This window comes from Vicugna pacos, chromosome 16 (genome assembly GCF_048564905.1).
Source record: "Vicugna pacos chromosome 16, VicPac4, whole genome shotgun sequence".
NCBI lineage: Eukaryota > Metazoa > Chordata > Mammalia > Artiodactyla > Camelidae > Vicugna > Vicugna pacos.
The window spans coordinates 9,349,273-9,368,369 of record NC_133002.1 but is presented as its reverse complement, the minus strand read 5'-3'; the positions used below and the strand labels follow the sequence as shown (position 1 = coordinate 9,368,369).

The window sequence follows — 19,097 nt, the reverse complement described above, 5'->3', positions numbered from 1 at the left end:
CGCCTGCGCCTGCGCCAACTTCCAGCTGGTGCCGGACCAGAGAGCCGGAGGGGCGTGCGCGCGCGCCCTCGCCCCTGTTGCGCGCGTGGTGTCACCTTGGGCGCGAGCGGGGCCGCGCGCGCACGGAACCGGGAGCCGAGGGCCATTGAGCGGCGATGGCGGCGACGGCGAGTCCCGCGGCTGGAGGGATGGACGGGAAGCCCCGTACCTCCCCTAAGTCGGTCAAGTTCCTGTTTGGGGGCCTGGCAGGGTAAGCTCAGGCCCCAGGGATGGGACAGGAGGAGGAAGGGACGGGTGCAAGGAACTGGGCCTGGTTCATCTTTGGGTTTGTTGCAGTGAACCGAGCCGCCACGGGGTCAGCGCGGTCCCCATCGTATTGCGAGATCCTTCATGCGCTGCCAGGATCTTTCCACCCATCGCAGGGCCCCTGCTGGGCTGCATGCCACCTGAGTTTTCCAACCCGTTGCTTGGCTCTGCGGGGCTGTATGGGGTTCCAGGTCATTGCGTGCCTCTTACTGGACTATGTGGAGTCCCAGATCATGAATGCCCACCTATCCTCCCTGGGTTGGACTGCATGCCGTTCCGAGTCACTGTTTGACACCCTTGGAGCTGCATGGGGCACTTTCATTGGATGGTGTCTACTGGACCACTGAACTTTTCGGACCCATTGTTCTTGGTACCCGCAGAGACTTTTTCACACATTCCCACCGGCCTCCTGAACACTTAGTGGCATGGCTAGCCCTGCCCTTTGTGACCTCTTGTTGCCATGCTCCATATCTGAGACACCTGGCCCTTGATTCCAACCCTGTCTTCCTTCAGGATGGGAGCTACAGTTTTTGTGCAGCCCCTGGACCTGGTGAAGAATCGGATGCAGCTGAGCGGGGAAGGAGCCAAGACACGAGAGTACAAAACCAGCTTCCATGCCCTCACCAGTATCCTGAGAGCAGAAGGGCTGAGGGGCATTTACACCGGGTACTGGGGCCAGAGGATGGGGGTAGGGTGTGGGTTGGCAGCTCCAGACCTTGGCTTGATGCACCGACCCCTTCACTTTCCAGGCTGTCAGCTGGCCTGCTGCGCCAGGCCACCTACACCACTACTCGCCTTGGTATCTATACCGTGCTGTTTGAGCGCCTGACTGGGGCTGATGGTACACCCCCTGGTTTTCTGCTGAAGGCCGTGATAGGCATGACTGCAGGTGCAACTGGCGCCTTTGTGGGAACACCAGCTGAGGTGGCTCTTATCCGCATGACCGCTGATGGCCGGTGAGTTCCAGGTCTGAGCCTGCCCCCAACCCCATTCCCTGGAATCTAGAATGAAAGAATTAATTTTTTATCTTAGATCTAGAGCACAGCTTTCACCTTTTCACAGCGTTCTGGCCTCCCTTTCTTTGCTCTTGCGGGGGAAGGGCAGTCTATCCTGAACTTGGCCTCTCCCTGCCTTCCCACCAGGCTTCCAGCTGACCAGCGCCGTGGCTACAAAAACGTGTTTAATGCCCTGATCCGAATTGTCCGGGAAGAAGGCGTCCCCACCCTATGGAGGGTGAGTGAAGGGGCTGGAGACGGGGTATATCCGGGGGAGGCGTCAGGGCCAGGGTGTTTCTGACTCCTCCCCTACTCCGCCACCCCAGGGCTGTATCCCTACCATGGCTCGGGCCGTCGTCGTCAATGCTGCCCAGCTCGCCTCCTACTCCCAGTCCAAGCAGTTTTTACTGGACTCAGGTGAGACCCAGAGCTGGGCCCTCAGCTCCCGGCCTGGCCTGCACCAGCTCCGAGCTGACTGCCACCCTCTGCTCCGCTTTCCCCACCCCAGGCTACTTCTCTGACAACATCCTGTGCCACTTCTGTGCCAGCATGATCAGCGGCCTGGTCACCACTGCCGCCTCCATGCCCGTGGACATTGCCAAGACCCGGTGAGTGTACCGACCTGGGCCTGGAGAGGGACAGGAGGACCCCTTATGTCTCTCACACCCCTGCCTCCTCTCCTTCAGGATCCAGAACATGCGAATGATTGACGGGAAGCCGGAATACAAGAATGGGCTGGTGAGGAAGCTGGGCTGGGGGCTCGGGCTGCAGGATTTGGCGCTCCAGGAGGGCGGTGTGGGGAGCTGGGTATGAGGGGCAGGGCCTCAGAGGCTGGGTCCTAGCCCTAGCGCCCTGCCTGCCTGCCTGTCTAGGACGTGCTGGTGAAGGTTGTTCGCTACGAGGGCTTCTTCAGCCTGTGGAAGGGCTTTACACCGTACTATGCCCGCCTGGGCCCCCACACCGTCCTCACCTTCATCTTCTTGGAGCAGATGAACAAGGCCTACAAGCGTCTCTTCCTCAGTGGCTGAGGCGGGTGAGGGGCCTGGAGCCGCCGTGCTGGGGCTCCATCTCGCCTGCTGCTCCTACAGTTAGTGCGCCCCCCCGGGGGCCTGGACTCTGCTGCCCTGGGCCCCTCTATTTATTTTCCCTCCACAGTGTGGTTCCCTCCTCTGCGGTCAAGGACTTTGGTCTGTCCTACCCCTGCTCCAGCTTGCCCTCCTTGTCCTCAACCTCGTGATCTCTCTGTCCCTGGCTGTGCCTTGAAGGGGGAGCTGGGAAACTCCCTGTGGATTTCTGGCCTCCTCTTGGATATGAGTTTCAGGGCATGTAGGACAGCAGAAGACCCCCCCCCCCGTTCTCAGTGGAGAAACCAAGGCAGAGCTGAGGGAACAGAAGAGAGCAGAAGCTGTTCAGGGGGTCAAGGGTCTGCCATGGGAGGACATGGCTCTTCCTCCCTTCACCTCGCTGAGGACATAATCAATAAATTGGATTGATGACACCACCCCCAAATCTGGAGAGTTGTGGGAGCAGGAGAGGGAGGAGGCTGGAGAAAGAAGCAGATGCCCCTGGAGAACAGGAACTGGAGTTTTTAAGAAACATTACTAAAGAAAAAGTACCCGTGGGTTTTATGCAAATATTATGTAAATCAGTATTGCAGCAGCTTACATGAGTAAGGAAAACCCAAGCTCCAGGCCCTGTCTGTGGCTTCCCAGCCACTGGCCCAAAAATGTGACAGACACCCAGTCATCTCCTGTAATCCCTAGGAAAAGCCTCTGGGGTCTGCTGACTGCTTCTGCAGCCTCAGGAGGGAGGGAACAGAGTCTGAGAGGGGAAAGCTGACCTGCAGAGGGTAGAGTGGACGTAGAGTCAGGTGCCAAAGCCCAGAGGCTTGAGGAAAGGGAAGATGTTGGCCGGAGACTTGATCTGGGCTCCAGGCTGGGAAAAGTGACTGCCTTCTCCATTTCTTTAGATCTGTGACTCCCAGTCCCTGCCCTCAAGCCTAGAAATCTCTTGGAGCATAAAAGGACATAGGAAGGTCAATCGGAAGGAGGGCTTGGTGGCGTGAGGCCCGAAGGCTTCTCCCGAGCTAGGCCAGGGAACAGGCAGGCAGCAGGTGGGAGCTGTCCCCTTGGCAGAACCCCATCAGAAGGAGAGGTTGAGCTCAGCAGCCTGGTGGCGCTGCTGGGCCTTCCCACTGCCTCTTCTACCTGCTCCCTTCACATGCGGGCCTGGGCCATGGTGGCCACTCAGAGCTTGAAGCCTGGACCTTGTCCTTAAGGAGTTCCAAGTTCAGAGGGGACTGTGACAGAGGGAAACTGGGAGTGCAGCAGTTGGCCGTTGCGGGGTGACTTGGAGCACCGGGCCCAACCAGGGAGAGGAGGAACGCTGCACAGTACCAGACTAGTCTGGGAAGCAGGGGCAGCGCGCCTGGCAGAGGCTTAGAGGACAAACTCTGGGGAACAGGTGATTTCTGCAAAGTGTCTGCCTAGAGAGGGGAAGCTGGACTGCCAGGTGGGCTGGCGCACACGAGTTGTCGATTGTCGAGCTCCAGTTGTCTTCTGTCCGGGGAAGAGTACAAAGCAGAAGAGAGATGTGGTCAGGTTTTCAAGTTAGGAAGATTCTTCCTGCACCGTCTGGAGGAGGGAGTCTCCGTGGAGCCAGGGAGGCTCAGCCCTTACTCCCATTCTCTAGACCCTACGCCTTGGTTCAGGCAGGAGACAAAGCAGGAGAGAGATCCACCCACCGCCACGGTCAGGTGCAAAATCTGCACCCGGGGAGACAAGTGGCCTCCACTTGTCTGTCCCCTGGCTTGACAGCAGGAAACCTGAAAGTAATTCCATAAAACCCACCAAGATGGCTCACACAGCCAGGCCCTCTCCTCCACTGTCCTGCTGCCCCGGGCCAAGCAGGAGGGCTGCATTTCTGACGCCGTCGGTGCCTGCAGGCACCCCCTGCATTCCTGGGTTCGCAGCCTGCCCGCAGGTAGCCCCAACTATGTCACTGAGCTCCTGGGAAGCTTACGGTTCTTGAGCTGGAACTGGTGTTTGGGGTGGCCTGGTAAGGGGTGACCCCTGGAAGAGAGGAGGCACCCCAGGTGGGAGAAGTGGTGGCCAAGACTAGAGCTTTGAGGGTGAACAGTGCAACTAGGATGGGGCGGCTGAGGCCTCGGGAGTGCTAGTGACCAGTGCCCTCGCCACTGTTTCCCTCTTCAAAAGAATCAAAATTCTATCTTAAAATTATTTTTTATTATACAAGTAACATCTGATGGTGGAAAACTGGAAAATGCCAAACAGAGGAAAAGAAAAAACCACCCATGTGTATATCACCCAGAGACAATCAGGGCTCACATCTTGACAAAGCTCTTTCCAAGTTTTCTTCAACACACAGATACATGTGGGAAGCGTGCTCTGTTCTGTTTATTAATGGCTTTTTCCTAAAGTGTCCCCCAAGCGCTGGTAGTCACCTAGTGGTCTGGGAACCCTGCCTTGCAGCGTAGGGAGCTCCCTTTGTTCTCTGACCCACCCAACTCCATCTCACTGCCCCTCCTGATTTGCTGGGTCTGAGATTGTGGTGTGAAAATAAGGCTCCTGATAAAGGAAGAATAATTAAGGCCTCCCCTGATGCTGTGTTCTGTACCCACCCGCCCTGGCTGGATCCCAGTAGGAAAGCCCGTCAGAGCCTCTCCAGGTCCTCCAACTGCCCGCCCTCAGAGGCTGTGGCCAGAGTACCTAACGCCCACCGTACCCAGCAGGTCCTGACCGCGACCCAAACTCAGGGCCGAGGGCCGCCGTCCCGCCAGCAGGGGCCCCACCCGACCATTAGGTCGTACCCACAAGAAAAGGCTAGAGCGGAAAGTGGGAAGTGAGCCTCGGAAGAAAAGCAGCCAGGCATGGGGCACCATCACTTGCCTTCCCCTCTGCAGCTCCAGGTGCGTGGTGTGCGTGGCTGTGGCCAGGGCCTGCGGTGCCCCGCGCCAGACCCAGGTCAGCAGCATGATGAGGACCCCAGAGGCAAACAGGAGCCAGAGGAGACCCAAGATGTAAAAGCCCAAGGGGAAGAGGCAGCAAAAGTCAGAAATGAGAAAAGGGTCATTTGGGGAGCCATCCAGAGTCCCTTGAACCACCCTGAGGATCTTCAGGGAGTTGGCATACTCAGAGATGAGTGTTTTGGTGGGTTCTAAGGTGGCAGAGACTGAAATGAATTCCACAGAGGTTGAGAATTTGGTTGGTTCTGAGGTGGTTTGAGTTGTGAGTTCTGGGGTAGTTGGGGTGGTGGGGGGCTTTGGGGGGGTGGGGGTGGTGGAGGGCTCAGTAGTGGGTTTCAGGGTTGTAGAGAAGATGGGTCCTGTGATAGCTGGGAATGTGGTCTTTATCTTACTTGGAAGCCAGGAGGGTGTTTGGCCTCTCAGAGAGGTGGTAAGTACTGAGTGAAATGGGTCCCAGTGGGTTGGCTGGGCTTCGCTGGTGGTGAAGGACTGGACCGCAGCCCTTGTGGAAGGCACACTGTCGCTCTCATAGTCCTCATCGTAGTCCAGCTGGTCCCCACTGGCGGTGCAGCCCTTCCCCATGTACGCGGAGACAGACATGTTGTGCGGATGGTCACATTGCACACTCTCCACGTTGGGGGTCATGGCCTGGGCGTCCACACCCTCCTTCCATAAGTAGACGCTCTGACTGTTCCTCCTCAGCCAGTGGCTAAAATGGAGGATCCCGCAATCGCAGAACCAGGGGTTGTCATGGAAAAAAGTAAAAGACAGCATGGGGGCCCCGAGAAAGCCCTTGGGGATGGTGCGCAGCAAGTTCCCCTGGAGGTAGAGGGTGTGCAGCTCGTCCAGCCCATGGAGGAACCCGGGGGGCAGCTCACTCAGCCTGTTGTCCGCCAGGTTGAGCTTCTGCAGCTGGCTGGTGGTCGCCAGGAGCTCAGGGGGCAGAGTTGTCAGATTGTTGCCACGCAGGGAGAGCTCGTGGAGGTGGGTCAGGCCCTCCAGGGCCCCGGGAAACAAGGAGGTCAGCTCGTTGAAGGATACGTCGAGGGTAGCAAGTGCCGGCAGCGCCTGTCCCAGCGAGGGCAGGCTTCTCAGCTTATTGTGGGAGATGGTCAGGGTCTCCAGCTTTGGCAGCTTCCCGTCAACTTCCAGGCTGGTCACCTGGCTCCTACTCAGGTGCAGCTGAGTGAGGGAAGTCAGTGACACCAGGGAGGCAGTGGAGAAGGTGCCCAGAGGGTTCTCTCCCAGGTGCAGGATGGCAGTTTCTGCCGGCAGATCCGGAGGCGGCGCCTTCAGGCCTAGGTTATCACAGTTCAATTCCATCCGCTTGGCCACTATGGAGACCTCACAGATGGAACTGGGGTGTGAAGGGCTTGGCAGCAGAAGCAGCAGAAAGAGGAGAGGCATGGGGACCTGTGGGCAAAGGGAGGGCTTGAGCCGGCGCTCCTCTGGCCCCTGACAGCATTCCTCCAGGCCTGAGCCCCCACTGCAGCCTCCAGGATCCCGCCCAGAACCTCAGTTCCCGCACCTCCCACCCTCTCCACTCCCCCTACCACCTTGCCCCTCAAACCCTAAACTGCTAGCTCCAGGTCCTTGGCCCCCTCCTCCCGCCGCCCCGGCCCCAGCTTACAGGCTGCCAGAAAGACCTCCCAAGACACAGAGCTTCTTCCAGAGTGTGACCTGGTCCTTCTCTCTCCCAGCTCCAGGGAGCGCCTGGTCGGGGGCAGGAAGGGGGTGGGGATGGGGAGGAAATGCCAGCCTGATAGGGACTCCTGGGGCCCAGGGAATGGTCTCCCTCCCGGACACAGGCCCTTATCACCTCCTTCCACGACTTTCCCCCAAGCCCTCCTTTTGGCTCCTCTCTCTCCCACTTTCCTTCTACCCCAGGGAGTCTGGGACTCCTCCCATCACTCTCCCAGTTTTTCAAAACCTCTCCAGCTGCCACTCTCATTTCCTCTCCACAGCTACATTCTTCGAGTTGCCTGCTTTTAACCCTCACCTCCCTCTGCTTCCTCACCCTACTCTAGGCTGTTTCTCCCCCACCCCCACTCCGTGGACTCAGTTCTTTGCCATGGTTGCCAGTGACCCCTGACCCTCTCCTCCCACTGGCCGCTCTTCCGCATGATCTGACTTCCACAGCCTGCACAGCCATGCCCGCTCCTACCTTGAGACTCATGACAGTCATTTTTTTCCTTGGTTTTCCTCTTGCCTCTCTGGCTGGCCCTCCTCAGTCTCCTTTGTGGATTCCTCTTCCTCTGCCTTTCGTGAAGAATGAACCTGCCCCCAGAGCTCTGTCTCTAACCCTCTTCTTTTCTTAGGATCAATGAGTACCTGAGATTATCCTCATCCGGTCCCTTGCCTTCTGCCACTGCCTACCCCCCAGTGACTCTCAAATTTTTGTCTCCAGCTCAGACCCCTCTCCTGAGACCCAAGTACAGATGTCCCACTGCTTTTGGATTTTTTGGCTGTCCCACAGGCACTCACACCATATGTCCAAAACTGAGCTCATCATCTCTCCAAAAATTTCTCCTCTTGTGTCGTCCAGCCTAGTGAATGGTACCATCATCCACTCACTTATCCAGCCCTTCACTCGGTACAAACCAGATCCCTGACAGCCATCCTTAACTCCTCCCCTCCTCCACTCCCACCTCCAGCCTGTCACCAAGTCTCGCTGACTTTACCTCCTAATTTTTCTCAAAGCCACTTCCCTCCATCCACGTGGCCACCGTTCCTCAGCCAGCACGCCCGCTCCCCTCCACTGCTTCCCTGCAGCAGCCTCCCGGCTGCTCTCCCCACTTTCTCACTTCCCTCCCTCTCCCACCCGAGAGGGGTCTTTCAGAAATGCAAATTTGCTCATGTCCTTCCCCTGCCTGAAACTCACCAGTAGCTCTCACCTCAGAACTCGCAGGAGGAAGTCCAGGACCCCTAACATGGCTTACAGGGTCCTTTGTGATCTGACCCTGGCCCACCTGTCCAGCCCCATCTCTTAACCCTCCAACTTTCACTCCAGATTATTCTTTCTTGTGCCGGGACTCTTCTTCTCACCCCTTATCCCCTTCTGCCTAACTCTTATCTGGAAAGTTCTTCTTTCCAGAAAGTTCTTCCTCCGGAAAGCTTTTTAGGACTTCCCAAGACCAGGTTAGGTGCCTCTTCCAGAAAATCAGCCACCGTGTCTGTTGGTCCACAGCCCCTTCCAATGATGAAAACGTCCTGTCAACTGTCCCCCAAAAGAGGCACCATGCAGCCATGTGAGCCTGCCTCTGTCTGCTCACTGGCGAATGGACAAAGGGTGGGCACTTAAGCCAGAAGCAGTTAATCCATAGACTGGCCATATATAATTTGCAGACTGCAAAAAGTATTTGAAAACACAGAGAAAATGAGGCCCTCAGCAGCAAGAAGTGAGGCAAAGAGTTGCACAGAGAGAGGCCATGAGGAGGAGTAAGACCCCTAAAGCTGATGGGTGTTTTGTTTGTTTGTTTTTTCCTCTTTGGCATCAGTTAGGGATTTTAACTGTAAGCAACAGAAAATGTTCTCCCTAATTTAGACTGAAGAGGAATTTATTAAATATACACTGGCTACTTCACAGTGAGGTTTAGAGAACCAGACATGGGAGACTGTGTAGCTAGGAGCAGTGCCCAGAACCAGGCTGCAGAACCAGTCTGGTGAGCAAAACTCTGCTCTTGGTGCAAGACCAGGTCACTGAAGCTTGCACTGCTCTCACTGCTGAGCCAGGAACTCAGTGGCACCACAACCTCCCGGCTGCAGAGAGAGAATCCTGCATTGCCCCCACCCCTTTGTGATACAAGCTCCTGATTTAAAGTCTGGATGTGAATGTGACTGGCTTTGTGCCTGTGACCCAGCTGCAAGGGAGTCTAGGAAATCAAGTATCTGGCATTTGCAGCTTCTGTAGTAGGAGGAAGGTTCCGCTTCTCCAAAGATTTCCAAGTGAAGGATTTTGCAGACACAGTAAAGAGATTCATATGCTTTGGCACCTACTGAAACAGTCCTAAAAACATGAAGGTTTTACTTTCTTCACAAGTCAGTGTCCTGAATTGTTTCTAATTTGTTTCGAATCTTTGAATGCTTGGAATTAACCCTACCTGGCCACTATGCATTATTCTTTTAATACAATTCTAGGTTAGTTTGTTCACATTTTATTTAGAACTTTTACATCTAAGTTAGAAAATAGGAGTGGCCCATAGACTTCTTTTGAAGATCTTTGTCTTTTTCTGTTTGTTTGTTTTGTTTTATTGTCAGAATTATGCTGGCCTTGTAAAATAAGTTGGAAATTTTTATGTTCTCTGGAAAAGGTAGATATTGTAGGGTTTTTCCGTGCAGTTTTGGTGGAATTTGCCTATAAAACCATCTGGACATGATGCCGCTTGGGGGATAGCTCCTCAAATACCTTTCCAATAATTATTTGTTCAAGTTTCTACATCTTCAGTCAATTTTGGTAACTGCTGTTTTTCTAATAAAATATCTATTTCATGTGGCTCTTGAAATTTATTAGTGCAAGTTTGAATATTTTATACTTTTATCATTTGTTAAAATCTCTATATCTGTGGTTATGGCCCCTAATGTTGTTTATATATATTTTCTCTCTTCTCTCCCTGTCCCCCTTTCTTTCTTCACCAGACTTGCCAAAGGTTGGTCTATTTTATTGGACTAGTCAAAGAACCAGATTTATTATTTTTAATAGTCAATTGCTTTTTTTTTTACCTATTTGATGAGGAGCGTCTATTTTTATCTTTAATACTTTCTCATACTTTGAGCGTATTTTCATGTTCTCTCACCACCTTCTTGAGTTGAAATCTTTTCATTTATTTTCAGTCTTCTTGCTTTTCGGGTAAATTCATTTAATTTATACTTTTCATTTAAGGACTGCTTTGTGCCATCTATGTTTTATCTTGTAATACTTAAGATGAATATTTGTCATTTTTTAAATCCATCATCTATTCCTGTAAATAAAAGGACCCTCATTTCCTTTTGGGAGATTACAGCTCCCCAGATGAGTGCAAACTTTTTGGGAGTAGGTACCCTGACCTCTTGCTTTGGGACCCCAATTGTCTTTGGAAGTTTATTCCACTACATCCTTCCTATCAGCACTTGAGTTCAGCTCATGGATGTGACCTAATCTTGGACAACCATACTCCCTCTCCCAGGATTTCAAATGGTATATGAGGTGACGAAAGAAGAGAAAATAGAATTGGACTTCATTCGTTTCAACAAAGTGCTCAGGAAAAGCTGTAGAACAGCTCCTGATACTGAGCAGAGCCACCTGATTCCTTAGCAGTCCTGCATTTCCAGCGTTCACTTGTATCCACTGAGCTTCTGCATCTTTCCAAGAAGTCTGTGTTGGATTGAGTAACACAGAGTTGATTTCTGTTGCATGCACCTGAAGAAATCCAATTCAGTGTTATAGCTGTGGTTCATTCTTAAAGTGTTTGCAGAAGACATTTGCTGGAGGTCTGTTCAAGACCCATTCAACTTTTCCTCCTTGTTTTCCTTTTGAGAAAATACCCCATCCTTAGAATTTCTGGTGGGAATGATTCTATCCCAGCTGCATGAGTGGCCAATCACTAGACTTCCCCCCCTTTGACACAGTTTAGGGTCCAAACAAGTACCCTAGTACAAAGGTGGTCAGGGTATCCATGGTCAGAGTGATTGGTCCAAGGACAGAAACAGGAGTTGGTCCTTTTATAATGAAGCCCAAGACTTCTGTTGGATTTTAAGGTGTACATACTTTCTCTGCATGTGGACAAGGACATATGTAATTCCAGCTGAGCTGTTGGCATCCATCTTGTGATCACAAGGGGATCTGGACATAGGATGAAGCTAATGTCAGAGGTGGTATAATGGGTAAAAAATGGAAAAAAATCAGGTTCTTGGCATCATTGAGATGCATCAAACCAGTTCTGAAGTTCAGTGAGTTCAAAACTAATATGTTTAAAAAAATAATTGGTATTGGAATGTTACTTGCAATATAACCAGCTTAAAGGTTATATTTCCTATTTTTCTTTCTTTAAAGTGAAATTATTTATGAAGATTTTTTTTAACCTCAGGTGGGTTTTTAAAAAATTAAACATGATTTTGAGATAGTTGTAGATTCATATACAGTTGTAAGAAATAAGACAGAGATCCCATGTGCCCTTCACCCAGTTTTCCCCAGTGGCAATGTCTTGCAAAACTGTAGTACATACAGTATCACAACCATGATACTGACATTGTTCTGCCAGGATCCAGAACATTTCCATCCCCTTGAGAGCCCCCCATGTTGCCCTTTAATAACCTCGCCCTCCTCCTTCCTATCCTCACCCCTCCTTACCCCTGACAGCCACTACTAACCTGTTGAGCATTTCTATAATCTTGTCATTTCAAGAATGTTCTATAAATGGGATCAAACAGTATGCAACCTTTTGGAACTGGCTTTTTTTCCTCAGTGTAATTCTCTGGAGATTCATACAGGTTGTCATGTGCATCCAGAGTTCACTTCTTTTAATTGATGAGTAGGAATCCCAAATATGTATGTTTCACAGTTTATCAGTTTACCAACAGAGGGACATATGGGCTGATTTCAACTGTTGCCTTATTACAAATAGATCCCTATAAACATTAGTGTTTATAATCTTTACAATTTTTGTGTGAATACAAGTCTTCATTTTCCTGGAGGAAAAAAAATTGCCCAGAATGCAATTTCTGGGTCATAGGGTAGTTGCACATTTATTTTGGGGGGTTATCTTTGGGTTATTCTTTGAGTCTCTCCTGTTTGGGGTTTGCTCAGCTGCTTCTTCCATGTGTAAGTTTATGTCTCTTGCCAAATATGGGTAGTTTTTAGCCATTATTTCTTAGAGGCCTGTTTTAGTCTCACCCTCTTTCTGATGACACAATGGTAGATCTTTTGTTTTTGTCCCACTGATCCCACAGGAGACCATTTTTTTTTAAGACTTTTTTTCTCTCTGTTGTTCAGAATGGGTGATTTCGATTGTTGAATCTTCCAGTTCACCGATTCTTTTCTCTGTCGCCTCCATTCTGTTGTTGAGCTCATTCCGGGAGCTTTCATTTCAGTTACTACATTTTTCAGCTCTAAACTTCCCATTTGGTCCTTCTTAGATCTTCTGTTTCTTTGCTGACGCTATTTCTTCGCTTGTTTCGAGCACGCCCATAATTTCTTGTTAAAGCGTTTTCACAGTCATGGCTGCTTCAAGATATTTTTCAGATAATCTTAACATCTGTGTCCTTTGGGTGTTGGCAGCTGCGGATGATCTTTTTTTCATTCATTTAGAGATCGTCCCCGTTCTTGATACGATGACTGATTTTAATGAAACATGGACATTTAAAAATTATTTTATGAGACTCTATATCTTATTTAAACCTTCTGTTTTAGCTGGCGTTTTCTGCCACTGCTCTGGCAGGGAAAGGGGGACGCATTCCCTCATTACTCTCAGGTGGAGGTACAGGTCCAAGTTCCCCATTCAGCCTCTGTTGCCGTGTACTGGGTGAGGGTGGGAGTTCCAGTTCCCCACCCTGGTCTCCACTGCCCCTGCAGTGAGGCTGGCCTCACTCCTGCTGAAATAGTGAAAACTCTGACTCTGCAGGAGGCCTCCTCTGACACCACCACGGGGGAGGGTAGGAGGGGTGTTCATTACTGCCAACCTGGATGAAAATCTAGGCTCCCACGTGGTCTCCACTGACCCTGAGTGTGGGAGGCCTCATTACCAGCTGGCCAGGGTGAAGGTCCCCGCTCCCTCCTTGGCCTTTGTGGAAACCAGCCTGGCAAGGATGTCCGGGTGCCTCATTACACGCCTGGGGAGGGTGGAAATCTGTGCTCACCACTTGGCCTTTGCTGGTGTGGGTGTGGGTGGGGCCGCAGTTTTTCTGTAATATTTGGCTGGAATCAAGTGGTTATTTTCTAAGTTTTCTGTCTTATTAGGCTGCTCCTTGGTTGGTCCTTGGGCTCAAGAGAGCAGATTTTTGTTGGGGCAGTGCCTGGGGTGTTTCCAGCTTACTGACTTCTTTACCTCCAAGACTGGGACGTTCAGAGCAAAAAGAAAACCCTGGGAACTCAGCATCGACGTGCTGTTTATTGGGTCCCAAGATCCCCAGCCTTTCTGCCTTCTCTCCGTCTTCATCTTCTTTTACTTGCTTTATGTAAAATATCCAGGGCTTTAGCTGTACTTAGCAGGTAGAATAGGAAAACTTACATCTACTTCATCTTCCCAATAACAGAAATCTCTCAGGTGCGTTTGGTTAGCTTTTTATTGCAAACTTCTAAATTTGTTGCACTTGACAATAAACATCCCACGTATGGTGTGATGGTTAATTTTATGTATCAACTTGGCGTGGACTCACCATTTGTCAACCTTTTGTCTAATTTACTTTCTCTCTCTCTCAAGCGTTTTTCCCTGAACCATTGGAATGTAAGTTGGAGACATCATGTTTACCGCTACTATTTCCATGCGTTTCCTAAAACAAGGACATTTTCTTGCATAACGGCAGTGTAGTTATTAGTTTCAGGAATTTAACACCGATACAATACTGTTACCCAACCCACAGTTCATATTCCCACTTGGCCAATTGTCTGAAAAAAATGTCCTTTATAGCTTTTTTCCCCAGTCCAGGATCTAATCCAGGACCATATCTCTGTAGTTTCCTGTAGTTCATTAACCTGTCTTTGTTTTCCATGACTTTGACATTTTTGAAAACTGTAGTCCAGTAATTACATAGACTATCCCTGCATTATGTAGAATTTTTCTCAGTTTATCTGATGCTTCTCATGCTTGGATTCTCGTTGTTTTTCTGCCAGCAATACTACATGAATAATGTTTCTTTCTCAGTGCATCATATCAGGAGACATGTTCTATCAATTTGACACATTACTGGTAATGCTAAAATTTTGAGAGCTTGGTTAACGGGAATGCACCCAGTTTCTCCATGACCAAGATTCTATTTTTCCTTTTGTGACTAAGAGGCGCGTTTGTGGAGGAGATGCTTTGATAGCATGTAAATATCCCATTCCCAATCAAACCAGAGCCACAAGTACCAGCATCCATTGATGATCCTTGTACGAATCAATTATTGACATGAAGGTTGAGAAACTATTTCTTTAGGTGATTTAAGCTTATTCCTTTTTCCTTGTAACCAAAAGAACCCGACTAAAACAAAAGTTAGAAACAGAAGTGGGGTTTCATGAAACTGATCCTATGTGTCAGGAGGGGGAATGGGATGTTTCTATCCAGTGTTTGCATGGCAAAGCCACTAATTGGGTGACTCCTGGGGTCCCTCGGACTCTAAGCATGGGGGCTCCATCAGTGGGGCTGCGATGATTTGGTTCCTCTAGCTCTGCATCATTTCCAGGTGGGAAATTGTTCTTTGATCTCTCCAGACTAGGTTAGTTACTGTATTACAAGTTCCTTACAACCTTCCCAAAGCTATTATGATACTTTATTTTAATGTCTATCTACCCTTCTTGAAGGCAAGCTTTGAGACAGCAGGCACTCAGAAACATAGCCCAACCTCTAAGGGGTAGAAACTGGTGCACGGATTGAGGAAGGAATGACCACATCAGATAAGACACTTCCTTGGCTTGTCTCTCTCTGTCTCATGCCTCACTTTTATATGCTTTCCCTAGTATCTTTTTTTTTATTATAGTCTTCACAATGATCCTGCCAAAATACCTGTACGTTTGCTGAGAAGATGTCATTTTTGGAGAATGTTCTTGCCCTGCTCTGTTGCTCAACAGTGCCAGCCCAGCTACATTTCTGCAGTATTCACACTCACTGTCGCCTATTTTGTTCCCTATTGTAGCTCCAGTGCCTGGCATAGTGTTTAATAAATATTGAATAAGTGAATGAATGGAAGCGGAGTAGGCAGGTAGAAATGGGTAGGGTCTTTGATGCTCTTTGTTGAGCAGAAGTTCTTTAATTTTAATGTATCCAAATCCATCAATGTTTCCTTTCATGGTTTATGGTTTGGGTATCTTGTTTAAGAAAATTCCACCCCAAGGTCACAAAAATACTCTCCTACGTTTTCTCCTGTTAGCTTTTACAGTTTTAACATGTTTTAAATTCTTTAATCCATCTGGAGTTTACTTCTGTATGTGGTGTGAGGGAGGCATACAGCTGTATGTCTTTTTTCTCCATAGCATGAGCTGGCTACGTACCGTATCTGCTGATCTAACCTGGCCTCATTGATGTCCTCTTGCCTTTATCGTGTCACAAGCTGCAGATGCACATGGGCTGTTTCTATGCTCTCTATTCAGTTTCCTGCTTTTATTTGTCAGTTACTAAATTGTATCAGTTGTGTTTTGTGCACACCCATGTGTTTGTTTTTTGTTTGCTGTAGCTTTTGTGCTGTGTTTTAACATCTGGCAGGGTGATTCCCGCCTCTTTTCTCTTCTTTTTCAAAATTGATGTGGCTGTTCATGTATCTCTCCCCTGTCATATAAATTCTGGAATAAGTTTGTCAAATTCCCCAAAACTTAACTTACATATTGTTTTAGAGAGAACTGACATCTTTATAATATTGAGTTAACCCACCCAAACAAATAGTTCATCTCTCCACTTACACTGAACTTTTATGTCCTTTAACAGTTTCAAGTTTTTTTCCATGAAGCTTTTATATAAATGTAAAGAACATTCTTAGTTAACTTAAGTTCTGAATACCTCATAGATCTTATTAGTATTTTGAATAATATTTTGTCTTCTAGAGTTCCTAGTTGATTAAAGTTGTAAAGGAGAGCTTTTAGTATTAATTTTTTCTTGTATCCAGCAAAGTCCCTGACTCTCCTATTGGTTCTAATAGTTTGCTTGTTATTTCTGATAGATTTTTCTACATTGGTAATCATATTGCTGGTAACAACAGGTTTATATTTTCCTTTCCTGTGTTCATATTGCTTATTTCATTTTCTTATCTTAGTACGTTGGTCATGACACCCAGTATTGGAGTAGTGGCAATCCCGTCTTATACGCATGTTTACAGGGAGGGCATCATTAAATATGTTAATGGAAGGGTTTTAATTTATGTTTTTCAAGTGAAATAAGTTGTTTCTATTCCTAGTTTTCTGAAGTTTTAAAAGCTAAAATTAGGCATTGCACTCCAAGTTTCTTCTATTTCTGATTATACAATCATGTGATCTTTCTCCTTTAGTCCATTAATGCAATTAATAACAGTGGTAGGTTTTCTGATGCTAAACCATTTGAACTGGTGGAAATGGCCTCAGCTGCATGTAACAGAATAACAGCAATAGTATCTTAAAACCTAAAAGCAGTCCTTTTTTTTTTCATTTTTCAGTTTTATCAGGTAGAATTGTTACAGTCTGACTGCACATATACAATATATTGCATGTAAATACATGTACACAATATACTGCACATTTAAAAATTTTTACATATATGTATTGTTCATTGTTTCTAAGAACATTTAGAGCTTTAGCTTTTTAAACTTACGTAGTTATCAAAGGAACAAAGCCAACCACAAAATAAGAATTAATTCAAAAAGATACATACACCCCGCTATTAACAACTACATTATTTCTACTTGCCAAGATATGGAAGCATCCTAAATTCACATCAATAGATGAATGGATAAAGAAGATGCAGCATATATAAGTAAGGGCAGTCCTTTCTTAACAAGCAGTCTGGAGATGGGCCACATCAGGTGGTCCAGACGCTTGGTGGTGTCATCCAATAGAAGGAGCCTGTCTTTCTAGTCTGCCATCCTTGGCCCACTGGCTTTTTGTCCTCATGCTGGTCACCTCATGGTTGCAACTTAGCTGCCAAATTCAAAGGAAAAAAATCTGTTGACGAAAGGAAGGGAGCAGGAACAGAAACACAAAACTGCTTTACCTTAAGTGACTCTCCTTTCACCAGCAAAGGATAAACTTTCCCAGGCGCTTCCTCCCCCACCAGACTTGTCCTAGTGTCATTAGTCAGAAATGGATCAGGGTGCTTCTAGCTGCAAGGGAGGTTCACATTCTGAGTGTCTGGCAGAGGAGCAGGGCATGACTGTGACTAATTGTGACTCACCCTTTAGGGCTGGGGGCACGCTGCTCCCGACAAGATGGGGTTCCATCAGGAAGGAGGACTGTGGGGTAGCCCATCAACCTTGCATTTCTAGGACAAACTTGACTTAATCCAATTGGACAATTTCTTTTTCAATAAACTTTTGGGTTTGGTTGACTAATATTTTTTTTTACGATTGTCACAGTTTTGTTCCTAAGTGAATGAGGCCTGTATTTTGATTTTCTTGTCTGTCCTTAGCTGGAGTAAAAACTTCATAATACTAGTTGGCTTGTTTTATTTTTCTGTGTTCTGGAACAAATTATATAAAATAAAGACCTACTCCCTGAAATTTTGGTGGAACTCATCCATGAAGGTACCTGGTCGTGGGTTTGCTGAGAGGAGAGAACCTTTATCACCATTTCGCTATCAGCTATTCTTTATCACTTCTTCTTTCTGCTTCAGTTTACTGATATTTCCCCCTTTTTTTGGTAAATACAGTCAGCTCTCCATATCCACGGGTTCTGCATCCTCGTCTATGGAATTCCAACTGTATTTTAAATGGCCTTTAAGAGTTATAATACTGAGGTATATGCTCTGTAAGTAGTCCCCTATTGTGCATTTAAACAATGTCTCATTTTAATTTTTTAAATGAATAATTTTTTGAATTGAGTAATAATTTATATACAGAGAAATACACAGATCTTAGATGTACAGTTTCGTGAGTTTTGACAAATGTGTCCATGGGTGTAATCACCACCCCATCAAGACAGACAACATTGTCATCAACTCCTCTGTGCCCCTTCCCGTCAGTTCTCCCAACCAAGCAACCACTGTTCTGGTTCCTGTGCAAATCTTTTGCAGGCATAAGCTTCTTTTCTCTTGGATAAATTCCTGGGGTTAGGGGGAAATGCCTGCTTTTAACTTTATAAGAAACTCCCAGTTTTCCAAAGTGGTTGTCTGTTTTACACACCTGCTTTGAGAAAGTTGAGTTCCACTTTTTTTTTTAATTGAAGTATAGTTGATTTATGATGTGTTAGTTTCAAGTGCACAGCAAAGTGATTTGGATATATATATCAATATAGTTTTTTCTTTTTTTAGATTATTCTCCATTATATGTTACTACCAGATATTGAATGTAATTCCCTGTGCTATACAGTAAATCCTTGGTGAGTTCCACTTCCTTTTTTTCTTAATTGAAGTATAGTCAGTTTACAATGTGCCAATTTCTGGTGCACAACATGTTTCAGTCATATGTATACATGCGTATATTCCTTTTCATATTCTTTTTCATTACAGGTTACTGCAAGATATTGAATCTAGTTCCCTGTGGTATACAGTAGAAACTTGTTGTCACTTACTTTTACTATTAATAGTGTAAATACTAACAGTATTAAAAGTCAGTAAGAGTTTAGGAGTATGAACCTAGCACATATCATTTTTAAAAATCATTCTAGTCTATATTTTATTTAATTACTTTATTTTTTGTTTTTATTGAAGTATATTTGATTTACAGTATTGTGTTAGTTTCTAGTGTACAGCATATTCAGTTATACGTATATATGTATTTTTTTTCAGATTCTTTTCCATTATAGGTTATTACAAGATATTGAATGTAATTCCCTGTGCTATACAGTAGGTCCTTGTTGTTTATCTATTTTGTGTGTAGTAGTGTGTATCTGTTAATCCCAAACTCCTAATTTATCCCTCCCCAGCCTTTCCCCTTTGGTAACCATGTTTATTTTCTAACACACGTATCATTTTATAATTGCTTCCTGTATCCCACCTCATCAGACTCTTCAGGAGCTGGGAGTT

The 19,097-nt window shown here is 47.3% G+C and overlaps 2 protein-coding genes across 4 annotated transcripts; one reads left to right on the top strand and one right to left on the bottom strand.

Moving 5' to 3' along the window:
• SLC25A11 (solute carrier family 25 member 11) lies at positions 1-2,802 on the top strand. Its single transcript, XM_006217604.4, has 8 exons — positions 1-250; positions 820-972; positions 1,056-1,262; positions 1,449-1,539; positions 1,628-1,718; positions 1,810-1,909; positions 1,988-2,039; positions 2,174-2,802. Exons 1-8 carry the CDS (start codon positions 156-158, stop codon positions 2,327-2,329), a joined length of 945 nt encoding a protein of 314 aa, XP_006217666.4. The 5' UTR covers positions 1-155; the 3' UTR covers positions 2,330-2,802.
• Positions 2,803-4,538: 1,736 nt separating this feature from the next.
• Positions 4,539-7,913, bottom strand: GP1BA (glycoprotein Ib platelet subunit alpha). Of its 3 annotated transcripts, none has more exons than XM_006220427.4 (2): positions 6,917-7,913; positions 4,539-6,699 (listed from the first exon to the last, which is right to left on the bottom strand). In XM_006220427.4, exons 1-2 carry the CDS (start codon positions 7,235-7,237, stop codon positions 5,008-5,010), a joined length of 2,013 nt encoding a protein of 670 aa, XP_006220489.2. In that variant the 5' UTR covers positions 7,238-7,913; the 3' UTR covers positions 4,539-5,007. The 3 variants fall into 3 exon arrangements, with proteins under 3 accessions (XP_006220489.2, XP_072796611.1, XP_072796612.1); XM_072940510.1 differs by having other exon boundaries at positions 7,451-7,913; XM_072940511.1 differs by having other exon boundaries at positions 7,773-7,884.
• Between the last annotated feature and the right edge of the window lie 11,184 nt (positions 7,914-19,097).

What these genes read in the sequence shown, in the direction of transcription:
- SLC25A11 (XM_006217604.4), top strand. Translation starts at nt 156, where the DNA reads ATGGCGGCGACGGCGAGTCCCGCGGCTGGAGGGATGGACGGGAAGCCC. An exon ending in CGCATGACCGCTGATGGCCG is followed by an intron (nt 1,263 to 1,448) that starts GTGAGTTCCAGG and finishes CCTTCCCACCAG; the next exon opens with GCTTCCAGCTGACCAGCGCC. An exon ending in CGGAATACAAGAATGGGCTG is followed by an intron (nt 2,040 to 2,173) that starts GTGAGGAAGCTG and finishes CTGCCTGTCTAG; the next exon opens with GACGTGCTGGTGAAGGTTGT.
- GP1BA (XM_006220427.4), bottom strand. Translation starts at nt 7,237, where the DNA reads ATGAGAGTGGCAGCTGGAGAGGTTTTGAAAAACTGGGAGAGTGATGGG. An exon ending in GGAGGTCTTTCTGGCAGCCT is followed by an intron (nt 6,700 to 6,916) that starts GTAAGCTGGGGC and finishes CTTTGCCCACAG; the next exon opens with GTCCCCATGCCTCTCCTCTT.